The sequence below is a fragment of the Xiphophorus couchianus genome, chromosome 12, assembly GCF_001444195.1.
Source record: "Xiphophorus couchianus chromosome 12, X_couchianus-1.0, whole genome shotgun sequence".
Taxonomy (NCBI): domain Eukaryota; kingdom Metazoa; phylum Chordata; class Actinopteri; order Cyprinodontiformes; family Poeciliidae; genus Xiphophorus; species Xiphophorus couchianus.
In genome coordinates this window covers 27,110,195-27,124,348 of record NC_040239.1, presented here as the reverse complement: position 1 = coordinate 27,124,348, position 14,154 = coordinate 27,110,195, and the positions used below count along the sequence as shown (strand labels likewise).

The window sequence follows — 14,154 nt, the reverse complement described above, 5'->3', positions numbered from 1 at the left end:
GTCCAAGAAACACCACTGTGCACCCGGAGGAGAAAAAACAACAACAGCAAAAAAAAACGCATGCATATGTAGTCACCAGACCTTGCTTATGTCTGGCGACATTTAAATCTGAATGGGAGCTGCAGGATTAGAGAGCCAGAGAGAGCCGTGGGCTCATTTGCAATAATACTAAAAAGATAAAAATAAAAAAAAGGGCACAGATTTTGCTCTGTTTATAAATAAAGCAGAGGAGAAAACGGACGAGGCTCTTACCTTTGGGTGCGGTAGGGGAAAAGAGCTTCTCTGATCCTACATCAGATACCTGGAGGGGGAAAAAAAAAGAAACACAGAAATTCAGAGATCACATGAATCTGAAAGAAACTAATTAAAATTATCATTCGCGCTCCTAGCATTTCTGTTCCAGAACCACAACTGCAGAAGCTGATTTATTTATCTGCAGGTGACGGCGTCACAGAGTCAATCAGCAGCAGTCGCCCGATCGAACAAGGACAGGAAGCTGCTTCTGGAGCCTGACTTTCCCCTGGTGAGGTAACATTAGGTGGCAGTGTTGGGCCACCTGAAAACCCCCACACAAGAAACGCTGTCAAGGACATAGGAAGGCAGTCGGCTTGACAATGCAGCATCAGAGGACAAAGACATGGAGGGGAGAAAAAAAAACATGCTGCTGCTAGGAAATCAGTGACATTTTTCCACCAACCAACACTATGCACTTCTATTTCTAATTCATCTAATTTCATTGCAACAACGGATCCCTCATGGTGCTATGACATTGTAGTCGGTAAGCAGGAGACCTGATGTTGGTTGAGGTCAATATGAGGGAAGCTGAGGACGATTTGATGGTCACATGAAGTTTGGCGATTTAAATCAAAATTGCTGCAACGCAACTTGTGTGAGCGGGAGAAAAACCAGCCCCCGTTTTCCAGGCGATTGTTTCCCTTTGCTTCAGCTCCTTTCGTCTGACTCGTTAAAAAATCCGCAGGAGCCCGGCATATGTTCCACCCAGAGGGCCCCCGAGTGTCCTTAACTGCCACGCGTGTATTTCATGCTGCACAAAGGGAGCATATGTAAAGAATGAACAGCGAATCTTGAGAGCGTACAAGGGAGACATAGAGAGAAAGCGGATGATTCTGTAAACACAGATGGCTGTCCTTGGCATCCCTGTTAGTTCTTCACAAGTGTTTTGAGGACATCCTCTTCTTTCCAAGACCTTCGGATTCCGACTTTTACTGCGATTTGACTTTTTTTTCTCCCTCCTACTATGTTTGGATGTCTCTTCTCTCGCAAACCACAACACACCTCGAGTAGAGAGTTGATTCTCTTATGAACGTGCTTTATTAACAGGGCATAAAAACAGATATATGAAAGCTCAGGGGAAGCCTCCGCCGAGGAACTCGACAGTCGAATCAGAAACGGAAAGCATTAAAGGGGAGAGGATCCGCTGATGACTACAAAGAAATATTTTTCTGTCAAGTTCTGCGGCATATATTCCACGAGGAGACGTCGTGAGTCACTTGGTTGAAGCTCAACGGAGATTGCAGGCAGTAATGGACTGAACAGATTTTCGGCATAAACACTCGATTATTGCACAAAACTCTTTAACTGAGTGTTTTGCTTTTAGCTGCTTGCTGAGTGGACAGATGCTAGCTACCGCAGGAGGAGTAGCAGTAGCAACATGTCGGCAATGGGTTCTGCTAGACCGCAAATGCGCAGCAAATATTCAAGATTCCTGAAAGTTTTCACATTTATGGACGGTTGAATGGACGGATCAATACATACATTGATAGATTAATGTTTAATGGGATGAATGAACAGAAGGACAGATGCATAAATGAGAGAGTGACCAGAAACTACTGGGTGATGGGACAAATTGACAAAATAATTTCATTTTTGTGAAAGTGCCTTAAACTGAATCGATCACGGCCTCTTCTTATCATTATTATTATTTTTTTTAGATACGTCTGGATGTGTCAGCACATTTCATTTATCATTTATAATACAATGACGTTATCTTATGTTTTTAATCAGGCTTAGCTTTTTGTTTTTCCTTCCCTTTTGTTTCTTAATGAGTCCTGTCCAGCAGCGTGGCATTCAGAGTTGATGTCTGAGTGCAAAGAAGTCCAACATATTTGCTTGAACAAGTGGAGCATTACACACACACACACACACACACACCCACACACACGCACACACACACACACACACACCCACATGCACCTTAATAAATCACTTTGAGGTTTATTTCAAATGCAGCGGACAGAAAGAAAAAAGAAACAGGAAGGAAGACACAGACAGAAATATAGAAATAAATATTGCAAGAAAGACAGAGAAATGCAGAAAGACAAAAATAGAGAAAGATCAAAAGATACAGAAAGAAAGAAAAGAAAGAAAGAAAGAAAGAAAAGAAAAAGGGACACAGAAAGAAATACAGAAAAAAGAAAGAGACAGAAAGACAGACGGAAAGAAACATGGAACAAATAGACTAATTGATAAATTGAATCATTTATACAACTGGACATGGATGAAGGTCTTCAAACACAAATATTTTTGAATTCCTATATTCTGAAAACACTTGAGTCATACGTCAGAGCCTGAGACTGTGTAGGAAGTCTAATAACATTTCGTTGGTCTCCACAAACGGAACAAAAGGACAAACTCTCAGCTGAAATCTTTTCCGTTTCCTCCTGCAGCAGACAAAGTGATCTGGCTCTAGAGGAGAGAAAGACTAGTTGTGCACTGCCCTCTTTCAATCTCCCGAAACCAGAGCGGCCAGGCTCCAGCACGGACTCTTTTGTTGGCTTTGGATGAAATTAAATGCTCCAGTACCAACCCTCAGCACCGAAAACAGCACAACCTCAGCCTTGAATCAAGGCCCTGCAGGCCCTGAAAGAAAAATATGGGCTCAGAGTGAAATGAAGCTTGTCAAATGGACACAGAAGGTGGCTTAGGGTCGTGCTCAGAGTGACACGGGGTCACGAAAGTAGAAAAAAATAAAATAAAATAAAAACAAGCTAGGTGAGGCCATGACTCTATGTAACAGCTAAAAACAGTTGAGACCAAAGTGGTTATCCGGAGTGCGGCACAGACAAAGTGTGTTCCCAGGAACAGATGAGCTGTGTTTGGAACATCTCCTCCTTCCCATTCCAACCCCATGATGAACAGAAGCTCTTTTTAAATTGTACCTGAATCCCAAGTAACAGCGAACCAACATTTAAGAGTTTAATGCTGCGTTTTGCACCTGCCAAGTCTGCATGAGTCAGTCACACAATCCACAATTACAAGGCTGGCTTGTAAAGGCGATGCTTAAAAAATGGCATGTCACAGCAGAGTTCTTGTTTCTACTGGTGGTTGTTTTTTTGTTGCAGCTTCTTCCTGCACATTGCTGTTGGTCAGGTTGACAACTTTTCCTCTCCCTCTCGGTTTCTCTCGGGGCCGCGCTGCCGGCTCACCGAGCCGCCTGCGGTTGGGGTGCGAGGAGGTCATGTGTAACAAATTCTTCACACTCTCTGCTGAGGCGACCCCGACTGCCATTACCGACCAAGAGAAAGATGAGACGGACAGGAAATGCTTATGGAGGGAAGCCGAAAGACGACGAAACGGAGGAGCAAAGGGCACGGTTTTCAAAAGGAAGCGGGGAAATTTAACCATTAAACAAAACTAAAGGGTGGTGGTGGGAGGGGAGTGAATTTAAGCCACATTGCCCAAGAAGCCAAAAAGCCCTCGGAGCGGGCTGCAGGAAGCTTGACCTTTGCGAGGGCCGTCTGCTATTTGAGCCTGGGGCTTCAGGGGCCTGGCCCCCTCTCTGGAGGGCCGTCAGCTGGCCTCCGCTTTCCTTCTCTATTCTATTCATTAGCTATGCTTTATGATTCAGCTTCCTCTGAGCCACACAAGAGCTCCCCGAGGAAAGAGACTGCTGGATAGAGGGAGAGAAACGAAGTGAGGCTAGGGGGACGAAGAGGGGGAGCGGGGGAAGAAAGAAGGAGGTCACGGGGCCCAGCCGGAGCTCAGCTCCCAGCAGCTGTGAAATCCTCCCGTTTCCTCGGCAGGCGTAAAAAAGAACACGGAAGGGGGTGTGGGGGGGTAGAAAGAGAAAAAAGTTAAGGAGAGAGCTTGGCCAGTAAAACCCACCATTACAGCGCTAAATCCCTAAAGCGCCACATGCCGGACGATAATTCCCCAGATTTAGGGAATGCCAAATTACAAATTACGTCTGCTGTTTGTTTTAAGAAGTCCACAAAAACTCCCCCCCCTGAACACAGATGACTTATTCACTCCATAAATCCTCCAGACAACGGCACAGCCGCCAAGGGAGAGCGGGGGAGGCGGTGAGTGAGACGCGCACGGCGAGGCCAGACGAGGAGGCAAACCGAGGGAGGGAGTGGAAGAGCGGAGAGAAAAGTCTCCATGTCCGCGTTGCTTTTACTTAACAACACGGCCGGCTAATTAATTTGGAAATATCGGAGACAACCTTAATAGCGTTCTTTTAATGGCGAAACGCCTCCACGCTTCATTTCTGCACAATAGGCCACCGGAGCAAGGCAATCCAGCCGAGGAGGGAGGGCCGCGTAATCAGCGGAATGACCTTGAGGCATAAAATTTATGAAAAGCATTGATCAGTTAAGGATGTGATTTCACTCAGACACGAAGGTCAGCAATTACCCCAGACTCAATTAACCTCATTTAGTAAAGACTGCTGAGAGACCAGTTTCTCCCCCCACATCCCATAACCCAGCACACATCAGCCCCTCCCTGCTTTATATCAAATGATCCCCAGGCTTTCAGTCTTACCTTTGATCTGGGAGCTCTATTTAATGCCCCGCATTCCACATAGCAGAGCAAATTATCTCTTAGCAGTAAGAAACCTTGCAGTCAGAGATTAGGTAAGCCCCAGACCAAATACAAGCAGATTCCTGGTACAGCCCTCCTCTATTTCTGGGTAAAGGAAGAACAGCCTTGCCCTTCCATGGTACATTTCTAAACACCTTGAGGCAGCTTAATCACGACGGCTTCGGCGTGAAAACAACAAACTTGTCGACAGGCTTTGTTGCAGGTTCATGTCAGTGAAGACTGTAATTGCTATTTAGTTCTGACTCATTTGGAGTGTTATGTATAAGACAGAAAGCTGTTGGACAAGATCTGAGGTGTTTGGTGTTAATCATATATAAAGTGCCAGAGAAAAGTATTCGTACGACAGGATATTTTTAAAATTTTCATCTTAATTTAACTCAGTCCATCATATTTCTGCCACCTCTATGTGGATGATATGTTCACACACAACATGCTGGACGTGGGTCAAAAAGTTACATTTTGGTCTAATTTTATTTTATTTTTTACTGGAGCTCTTTTTTCCACATGTTTGCCGTGTCGCCAGATGCAAACAGAACGTCTTGTTACTTTCCTCCTTTCTCCACGGCTTTTTATTTTTTCTTTCTAAAATTTACTGCAAGCGCCAGAATTTGGGAACACATGATGAAAGGCCTCTCTGTACATACTCTGCGAGAACAAAGACATTAGTTTACTCGAGGTGGCAAGGACAAGAACGGAGCTCGCACCGGCCAAGTTTATGTCGAGTGCCGAACTCCTGGGATGATGACGGAAAAATTGCGGAAGAAATAACATCTCCCCTATGCTGCATTAACCAGGCCCGCTTCCAATTTCTGACCAATTACACAACAGTTGTCAGACAGAGCACATAAAAAAAAAAAAAAATCGGTTTCAGCTGAATGATGTGTTGAGAACAAGCAGAACAGAAGGAGGAAAAACCAACTTCTGAACTCTTGCGGAGTACACACACGCATCAGTCGTCGCTAATGGATTGAACAGAGATGTTGGGACAATGTTTTATAACTTAACCTCTGGCCTGTTTACTGTGTTCCCTGGTCTTCATGATGCTGTTTGCTTTATGATGAACCTCTGGGGCCTTTGCAGAACTGTTGGATTTTCACTGAGATTACATTACACACAGATGGACTCTATTCGCCAATTAAGTAACTCCCGAAGGCAGTCGGCGTTTCTTCCACTTGACGATTCCAGCACTTTTCAGTCACGCTCTCCATCGCGTTAAACAGGTGGCTTTATTATTTACTGTTTCAGCACATCATACACAGACTCCTTCCAAAAATCTTGTAATATAGAATTTTGGGAGTAGAGGGGTTTCACTATTTGGTCTATTACGTAGCTCAGGCAGGTTAAAGTGATATGAATACTTTGGAAAGCACCAAATACGGGCTAGTTGGAAACCAAAAAGTTTTGAAGATGACAATATTCTTATAGAAATATCAGCTCTTACAGAACAATTCCTGAAACAAGTTTAATGGGCAGAACAATAGAAGGCAATTCACGAAAAAAAAAAAAAACAGCACACTGTTATTCCTGCCTCAGCGCCCGGCCCAGCTCCTGTAGACAAGATAAGCAAAAATCTCGTTGGAAGCGAAGATGCCTGACAGGCCTCTATGTACACACAACCATGTTTGTATTTATATTGCTGCGCCGTGACACGGCACAAAAGGATTCAGCAGACGGCAGGCCAGAAGAAAATGAGAGGGAAAATGAAAGGAGCCAAATGAGCCATAGGGCACATTTCCTAGCACGGGCAATCAGGCGCTCAATTACCCAGGTTGAACCTGTCTGTCCATCCCTCTCCTTACCTACACACACGTCCGTGCACACCCACACTCCAACCTACGCAGTGTTAATTTGTCTCCCTGCCTGGCGTTTCATCACTGTCAGCTTCCTCCTTCATTGCCCTCTCCGCTAACTTCCATTGAGTGTCTCCTGAAGCCACATTTGGCCACCTGAGCTCAGGATGGTGTGGCTCACAGGTGAGGCTGAGTTGCCTGGAACACCAGGCCAGCAAAGTCAATTAACTTTATGAATCAAAAATGTGTGCAACTTTTAAAATTGAAAATTGTTTGTTGTCGTGGCACAACAGCATGACCGCAAGACCATTCTGCATCCCCAACCATTTCTTCCCCCAGACATTGTGCTGAAGCCCCTTTTGCAATAAATGCTGCATTAGCCATGCACAGTGGGACTACAGCTCCCAGGCCACAACAGGAGACACCAAATTAATTATCTCCCCAGCATTTGTCCTCACACCGTTCCAGAAACTTAATGACCTCCCGAGCGGTCGTTTATTATGAGCCGCAGCAGTGCCTTCCATGGGAGCAGACGGCATCTACCTTGCCTCCAATTCCCACCCTCCGCTCCTCTACACATCCACCGCTGCCGGCTTGTCAGAACAGGTGAGAGCCAGTAATAATGCGGAACCCCGGCAAGCACGTCGGGATGCGCCGAGACGACAGAGAGAGAGGTAGGATCCCACGCAACTGTCAACCGACGGATACTCGCCTTGACTGGAGGATCATTAAGATGATAATGAATTCCATGGTGACCAAGTAGAATGAAGCGGCCTCCCCTCGCATGCTTGCAAAAAACAAAAAAAAACACACGCAAACCACTTTGTACTTAGCCCCAAGTGCCATTTTTATAGGCACACATAAACGCCTGCGTGTGTATGGCAGAGCACCAGGGCTGGAAACTCCTGCCCCCGCTCGCCCTAGCAACAGACGCAAGGAAATGAATACCGATGGAAGTGCACGGGGGCATGAGCTTTGTGTAAAATATTACCCTCGATCTCGCTTGCTGCGCCCCGCGCCATCCCTCCACCCTGCCTCTCTCTCTCTATTTCTCTCTCTCCTGGGCTGTGAAGCAGTTGCTAGCCCTTATCATTGCTGGCTGTCAGTTTAGTATACAAATTAGCAGTCTATCAGGGGAATGCAGGAGCCCGTTTCATCAGTAGGGAGAAGGGCAGAGGCGCGCATTGCATTAAGGTCTCTCACCGCCGCAGACAGAGAAAGTCACAAATCAACGGCGCAGCAGGCCCGCAGCCAACGCTAACCAGATAAGGAGAAATGAAGGAAAAGGGACGAGACATATTTCACTAGAGGGGCTCCAGATCTGTTCGAACTCCCTGCGAGGGGGCCAAGAGTGAAATATAGGAATGGGGCGCAGGGACCGACGAGGCAACAAATCACGACATCAGCCCAACAGACAGACAGGAACTCCATGAATAATAGATACAGAATATGAAAAGTACAGGAATTCCATTTGCGAAAGTGCCTTTATTCGATTAACAGCTACAAATTGGAGGAAATTAGCGCCAGCGCATCGACGCTATCTCCGCCTAAGTGAACATGTGGATGTTAATACCAGAGGAGACAAAACATCTGGTGAGGGCTCTCATTAGATGGCATAACGCAATGAGGCACAGCCTAAATTGCGGCAATAAAAGCCGACAGACAAATTATCTCAACCACCGCAATCCATTTAACTCAATTAACGAAACGCTTAGATTTGGAGCTTGGTGGTTTAAAAAGCACGCCAGGCTCCAGAGGGGTAGTAAGTCCAGGGTGGACAAATGGAAGACGGTGGGGAAACTGAAGCAGGAAATGAGCTGAGTCTCTTCAGAGAAGAAAGTCAAGTTTAATTGTACAGCCCGTTTCAGCAACAAGACAGTTCAAAGTGCTTTACATCATATTCTGCAAAAACACAAAGTCTTACAAAGTATTTTTGGTCTAGATTCTAGTGCAAATACCTTAGCGCACTTGAAATAAGAGAAAAGTAACTTCCAAGTAACTTCAGCAAGATATAGGAGCTAATTTTAAGTCAAAAACACCTTAGTATTGATAATAAAGTACGAGTTCCACTTAATTTCAACCATATATTTTTCCCAGGTTATGAGTGAAATAATCCGCCAGTAGAAATAGTAATTTATCTTCAATATTGACTTAAAACAAGTGCCTGTATCCTGAAAAGTTACTTGCCAGTTAGTTTTGTCTTATTTTAAGAAACTCCACTAGAAACTGGACCAAAAATACTTGGTAAGGTTTCATTTTGTCAATGCCATCATCATAATCATCAAGCAAATACACATCGATGCTCATCAATGTTCCACTTGCTACTAATCAAAGGGAACTCTAAACAGGTGGGTTTTCAGCCTTAATTAGAAGGAACTCACTGTTCAGCTGTTTTGCAGCTTACTGGAAGTTTGTTCCAGTTTTGTGGTGCGTTGAAGCTGAATGCTGTTTCTCCATGTTTGGTTCTGGTTCTTGGGATGCAGAGCAGACCAGAACCAGAAGACCTGACTGGTCTGGAAGGTTGACAATAGCAAAAACAACAACAGGTCTTTAAATGTATTTTGGCGTTAAGTTATTCAGTGATTTATAAACTCGCAGATTTAATGTCCACTCTCTGAGCTATACAGTGAGTGTGAGAGGGGGCGGAGTGGTCTTGTCTTTCTAATGTCAAAATGTATGCCAGCAGCGATAAGAAGCTGGGATAATCTCTGCTGTATCAGGAGGCTGCTCGTCATTACACCGTGGCCCTGATATAGATCGGAGCACCGCCGGCCTCCTCTGGCTCGCCAGGCTTCACGCCAGCAGAGATGGCAGATAGCCCTGTAAAGACACGGCTCACCACTCCCTGATTGGTTGGTCAGGAGCCACAACCAAAACGTTCCCCTTGGGCTGCCATGAGAAGGCAAGATAGCGGGCGGCGGGACACAAAAAGCTCACTCTCCGCGCATCTAGATTATCGCTTTGTCGTACAGCCTTTCCACTATTGTCCGTGTGGGTGGTGGGAAATAGTAATAATGAAGAGAAAAAAAAAAAGCCTTTGTGTGAACATTATTGTCTGAGAAACAGGAGAGTAGACAGGCGGATTATTTCAAAAACAGCTTCCCCCCCAGAGCTCTCACAATGCACCAGTGTTGATGCCGAGTGGAGGATCCTGGAGGAGATAATAATAATATTCCTAGTCAGAGCCTTTGCTGCATTTGAGCCGCCTTGTAACAGAGAGATACACATCATTCTGACTGGCCCGCTGTGACATAATCACCTTGCAGAGAGCTGCAGGCGAGCTTGGTAGGCAAACCACCTCTCACTGCAGCTTGTTAAGAGAAAGGTGGCTTTAAGCACTGCTCAATAAAATCTCCCATTGAACTTGTTTTTTTTAGGGTTTTTTTCCCAGTCCATCAGAACAATGTCTAGGTGAGTCATCGCCCACCTCAGGCTACACAACTTATATTCTTCCTTTCTTCTTTTCCCTCAAGATTACACTTTGCTGTTGACTTGGATGAATTTGCTAAGAGGGGGGAAAAAAAAGAAAAAGAAACAAACAAACAAACTCAGTAGGATTTTAAATAATGCAGCGATTAAAAAAAGAAAAGAAAAGAAAAAGCGGTGACCCTTTCCCTCGCCTCAACCCACACATGGTGAGTTTGTTCTGCAGGGGCAAAGACAGCTCACAAAGACAAGAAAAGCCGGAGTTGGCACTACACGGAAATTTGCGGTAGGCATTGGCTCGCTCCTCTGGGCGCGGACACCTTTAATGAGAGGAAAAAATGTGCAGCGAGACGCAGCTCTCACCCATGCTATGCCAGTGATTTTTGAGTAAAATGAATCACCTCCCCTCTAACACAAATAAATATTGTTCTAATACCGGTGGGAGCCTGATGCCGACTCTAGGCTACGGAAAGGGATCCAAGCTTTTACCAGCCTCCATATCCCCGGTGGGATTCTGCATCCCACACAAATTCAGAGTCTGCACACGATGAGCCCACTACATGTCTGTGAACCCTCGGATTCAGGTTTGGCTAAATGTAGAACTCTCAAATGATTGGCACCAGGTGATGGAGGCTTGAGGGTGAACAGGAACAAAATAATGCCGCACATTTTTTGCGCTACACCACAAACATCAATGGATTTTACTGGGATTTTTATGAAAGGTTTGGGATTTGTGTTCATCCCCCAAGTCTAACACCTCTAAATAAAGTCCAGTCAAAACGACTACCTTCAAGCGTCTTTAATTAGTAAATATTGTCCATCTGTGTGTAGTTTAATCTCAATATCAATTTAGCTTCAGCGTCATGAAGACCAATGGTCAAGGGATGAAGCAAAACAATGTACAACGCTTTAGAGATTCCACAATCTAAGAGCAGAAAGAGGATGATCCAAGGTTTCGCAAGGTTACCGAAACATGGTGGAACTTGAATTAAAGAATCAAACAAGAGGTCAATAGCAACTCTGGAGGAGCTGCAGAGATCCACGACTCTAGAAAATCTGTTAAAAAAACACCTATTAGTCTCCACAAATTTGGCCTTTATGTAGGAGTGGTGAGATGAAAGTCGTTGTTGGAAGATAGCAAAGCAAATTTCAGTTTGAAGTTCGCCACAAGCCATGTAGGGGGTACAAAATGAATACAGCTAAACACAGAGCATTCTGGGAAGATTGGCTGAGATAACGGGTATTCGAATGTAAGAATGGTCCAGTCAAAGTCTAAACCAGAATCTGTTTTCTGCACTGTTTTTCTGAAAGGGATCAGTGTTGGCCAATACTAAACCATAGACGTCTATATCAGTATCGAAAGTGAACTAGTGGTTCCCTGGTTGTAACATGACCAAGTGTGAAAAAGTACAAGTTGTATAAATACTTTACAAGATACTGAGCACTTCTATCCCCTGTGAAAACCAACAATGCCCCGAGGATAAAGACAACCACTTGCTCTACTGAGCCACAAAACAGTTGGGTAGGAGCAAGATGGCAAGTGGTGGAGTGGAAACCTGGAAGGGGGGTAGAGTAGACTGGCACCCGTTGCCCAGCATCCGGTTGCTCTCACACCTCCGTCCTACTTCAAGGCAAACATGGCATGCACTATATAAAGGTGTTTGTGGCTTCTGTAGCCCCTGGGCCACTGTGGAAAAGTATGTGGCACGTTAAGTGGAATTTACTTTTGATGCGGACATCAAGCCTCAGGTTTCTAGCAGCTGAAACCCAAGCTTCTCCCTCGGGGGGTTTGATGGGGAAAAGCCTTACTGCAGGGTTTGCCAGGACACCGAATACCCATGCAGTCACCTTTACATATGCCTTTGCTGCACAGCTGTCATTATAAAAGCAGAAGAGAGCTGGAGGTGGTGGCTGAAGAATGTTGGGGAGGGGTGGGGAGAAAGTGTTTCTGTAGACAGATTTTATCAGACTTATTTAGCTGCTACTGACCATTTCGTCTGGTAAACCAGCCCTCTGTTAAAGCTGCAGTTTGTAACTTTTATAAAGAATATATATATATGTTAAAACTGTCAACATGTTGTGACATGAGACAAGAGAAAAGATTGATCTCTTCCACCTCCTCCCTGACCTGTTTTTTTGTCTGAAGAAATACAACATTCCCGACCAAAACAACCAATCGGAGCCAGGAGAAGGATCTTTGCGCTGTCAATCATCCTCGTGTACCTGCTGCTAAATGTTCTAACGTCGGAGAAACAACTTGCTGCTTGTAGACGGTCATCGGTGGCCATGCTAACAAGCCTGAGCATTCACAACAGGCTATGCTAGCTGCAGCGTAGCAGAGAGAAAATGAGCGGAGGTGGAGGGAGAATGAGCAGCAGCACGTGAGATTGTGATTGACACCACTAAGATCCACCTCCAGGCTCTGATTGGTTGTTTCTAGTTAGCACTGGGAGAAGGAAGAGGAGTTCGATTTTTTCACAGATAATCTGTCTCATACCGTTCTGTCACCATACAGTGACAGTTTCCACAAAGTAAGAAAAAAACTAAAAACCTTTTTTTAAAATAAAAAAGACATACTGCAGCTTTAAACAATTAATGCTCGACTTTCATACTAAATCATTCCTAACTGATTTAGGAATGATTTAAAAGAAATCATTTGGAAAAGAAAAAGGAAAGTGAAGCCATAAAATGAGCTAAAAAATCTCCCATTCCCCTTGTGTCTGTTTTATGACATGGCAGAGCTCTTCAGTCACTGACAGCCCACATGTGTAACTTTTCCAGGAGAAGTGAGGAAATATTAATAACCGTGGTGACATATAAGTCAGACATGTAAGGAGATTTGCTTTATGCAGGACGAGATGATAGAGGAGGAGGAGGAAAGCTAAATGTGTATCGCTATGAAGCCGGGAGAGGCTAGCTTAGCGCCACCGTGACAACTGCAGAGGTCCTGTGAAAGTCCTCATTGTTTTAGACTGGACTGTTAGAGAGTATCATCAATCTGGGACGGCATTCTCTGTCCTGACCTTGACAATGGACATGCAAGTAATGTCTTTGTAGAACCACCTTTAATGACCTCAACAAAGGTTTTTTTCCAAGTTGTGAAACTCCTTAACTTTGACTCGCAGTCCCTGCTGAAGAGCAGCATCCCTAAGGCATTATATTGCCACCACCGTGTTTGGCAGTGTCCATGTTAGCGTATAGCAAGGAGCATGTAGGTCACAAAGGTTATTTGAGCAACTTCTTTTACATTTGCTGTTCCCCTCTAACCAAACGCAAACAACGTACTACCTGAATACTCCATAAACCAAGAAGCCTTTCAGCCTAATTCTATTCTTTCTGCATATTCCATTCAGTAAAACTTAATCAAATAAAACTCTCTTTTTAAAACTTTTCTATCACCAAAAAAATATGAAATGCAAATCTGATTAGAAAAGCTTGGTTGGATATTTAAACCTATTACCTGCACATTGCACTATATGTTTTAAGAAAATCAAGTCTTTCTTCTGTTAAGCAACATTTCTTCCTATTCCACCATATAAAACGCCATTACTTTTGTGTTTGCACTCCTTCATTCAAAACAGATGTAGAATACAGCAATAGGATAATATAACTTGAAATCGGACTAATGTCTTCTGAAGTAATTTGGTTGCCCTGGATTTCATGTAATCATCATTTACTGTAAAATGTAGTGGAGTAAAAGTCGAAAGTATCGATTATTAAATCTACTTAAGTAAAGTACAGAAACATTAAAATTGTACTTAAGTACAGTGACGAAGTATTTGTACTTCGTTACTTCCCACAGCTTTATACATGCCGAGTAAAATCTGAAAATAAAGTAACATCGTCCTGTGGATTCATTGTTATGAACTATGTTGTGTTAATCTATCCAAAAACCCGTTAAAAACACATGAAGGTTTGTAGATGCACTGAGACAAAATGTGAAAAGTTCAATGGGTATGAACACTTTTCCACATTACTGCATGTGTAGCATAATTTGCTCTAGATTAAAATATAATGAAGCAAGTAAATGCAACTTTGTCTTACATGCAGCTGCTTAAATTATTTACGTGTAAAGAAAAAAGAAAAACAAAGC

General features: G+C 44.0%; 1 protein-coding gene across 9 annotated transcripts in view; it reads right to left on the bottom strand.

Moving 5' to 3' along the window:
* Nucleotides 1-14,154, bottom strand: part of fbrsl1 (fibrosin-like 1) — a 353,758-nt gene that overhangs the window by 46,182 nt on the left and 293,422 nt on the right. For all 9 annotated transcript variants that reach the window (XM_028033124.1, XM_028033119.1, XM_028033125.1 and 6 more), the window contains one exon: nt 253-301. In XM_028033124.1, the coding sequence (XP_027888925.1) occupies nt 253-301 (49 nt within the window). The remainder of the gene's footprint in view (nt 1-252; nt 302-14,154) is intronic.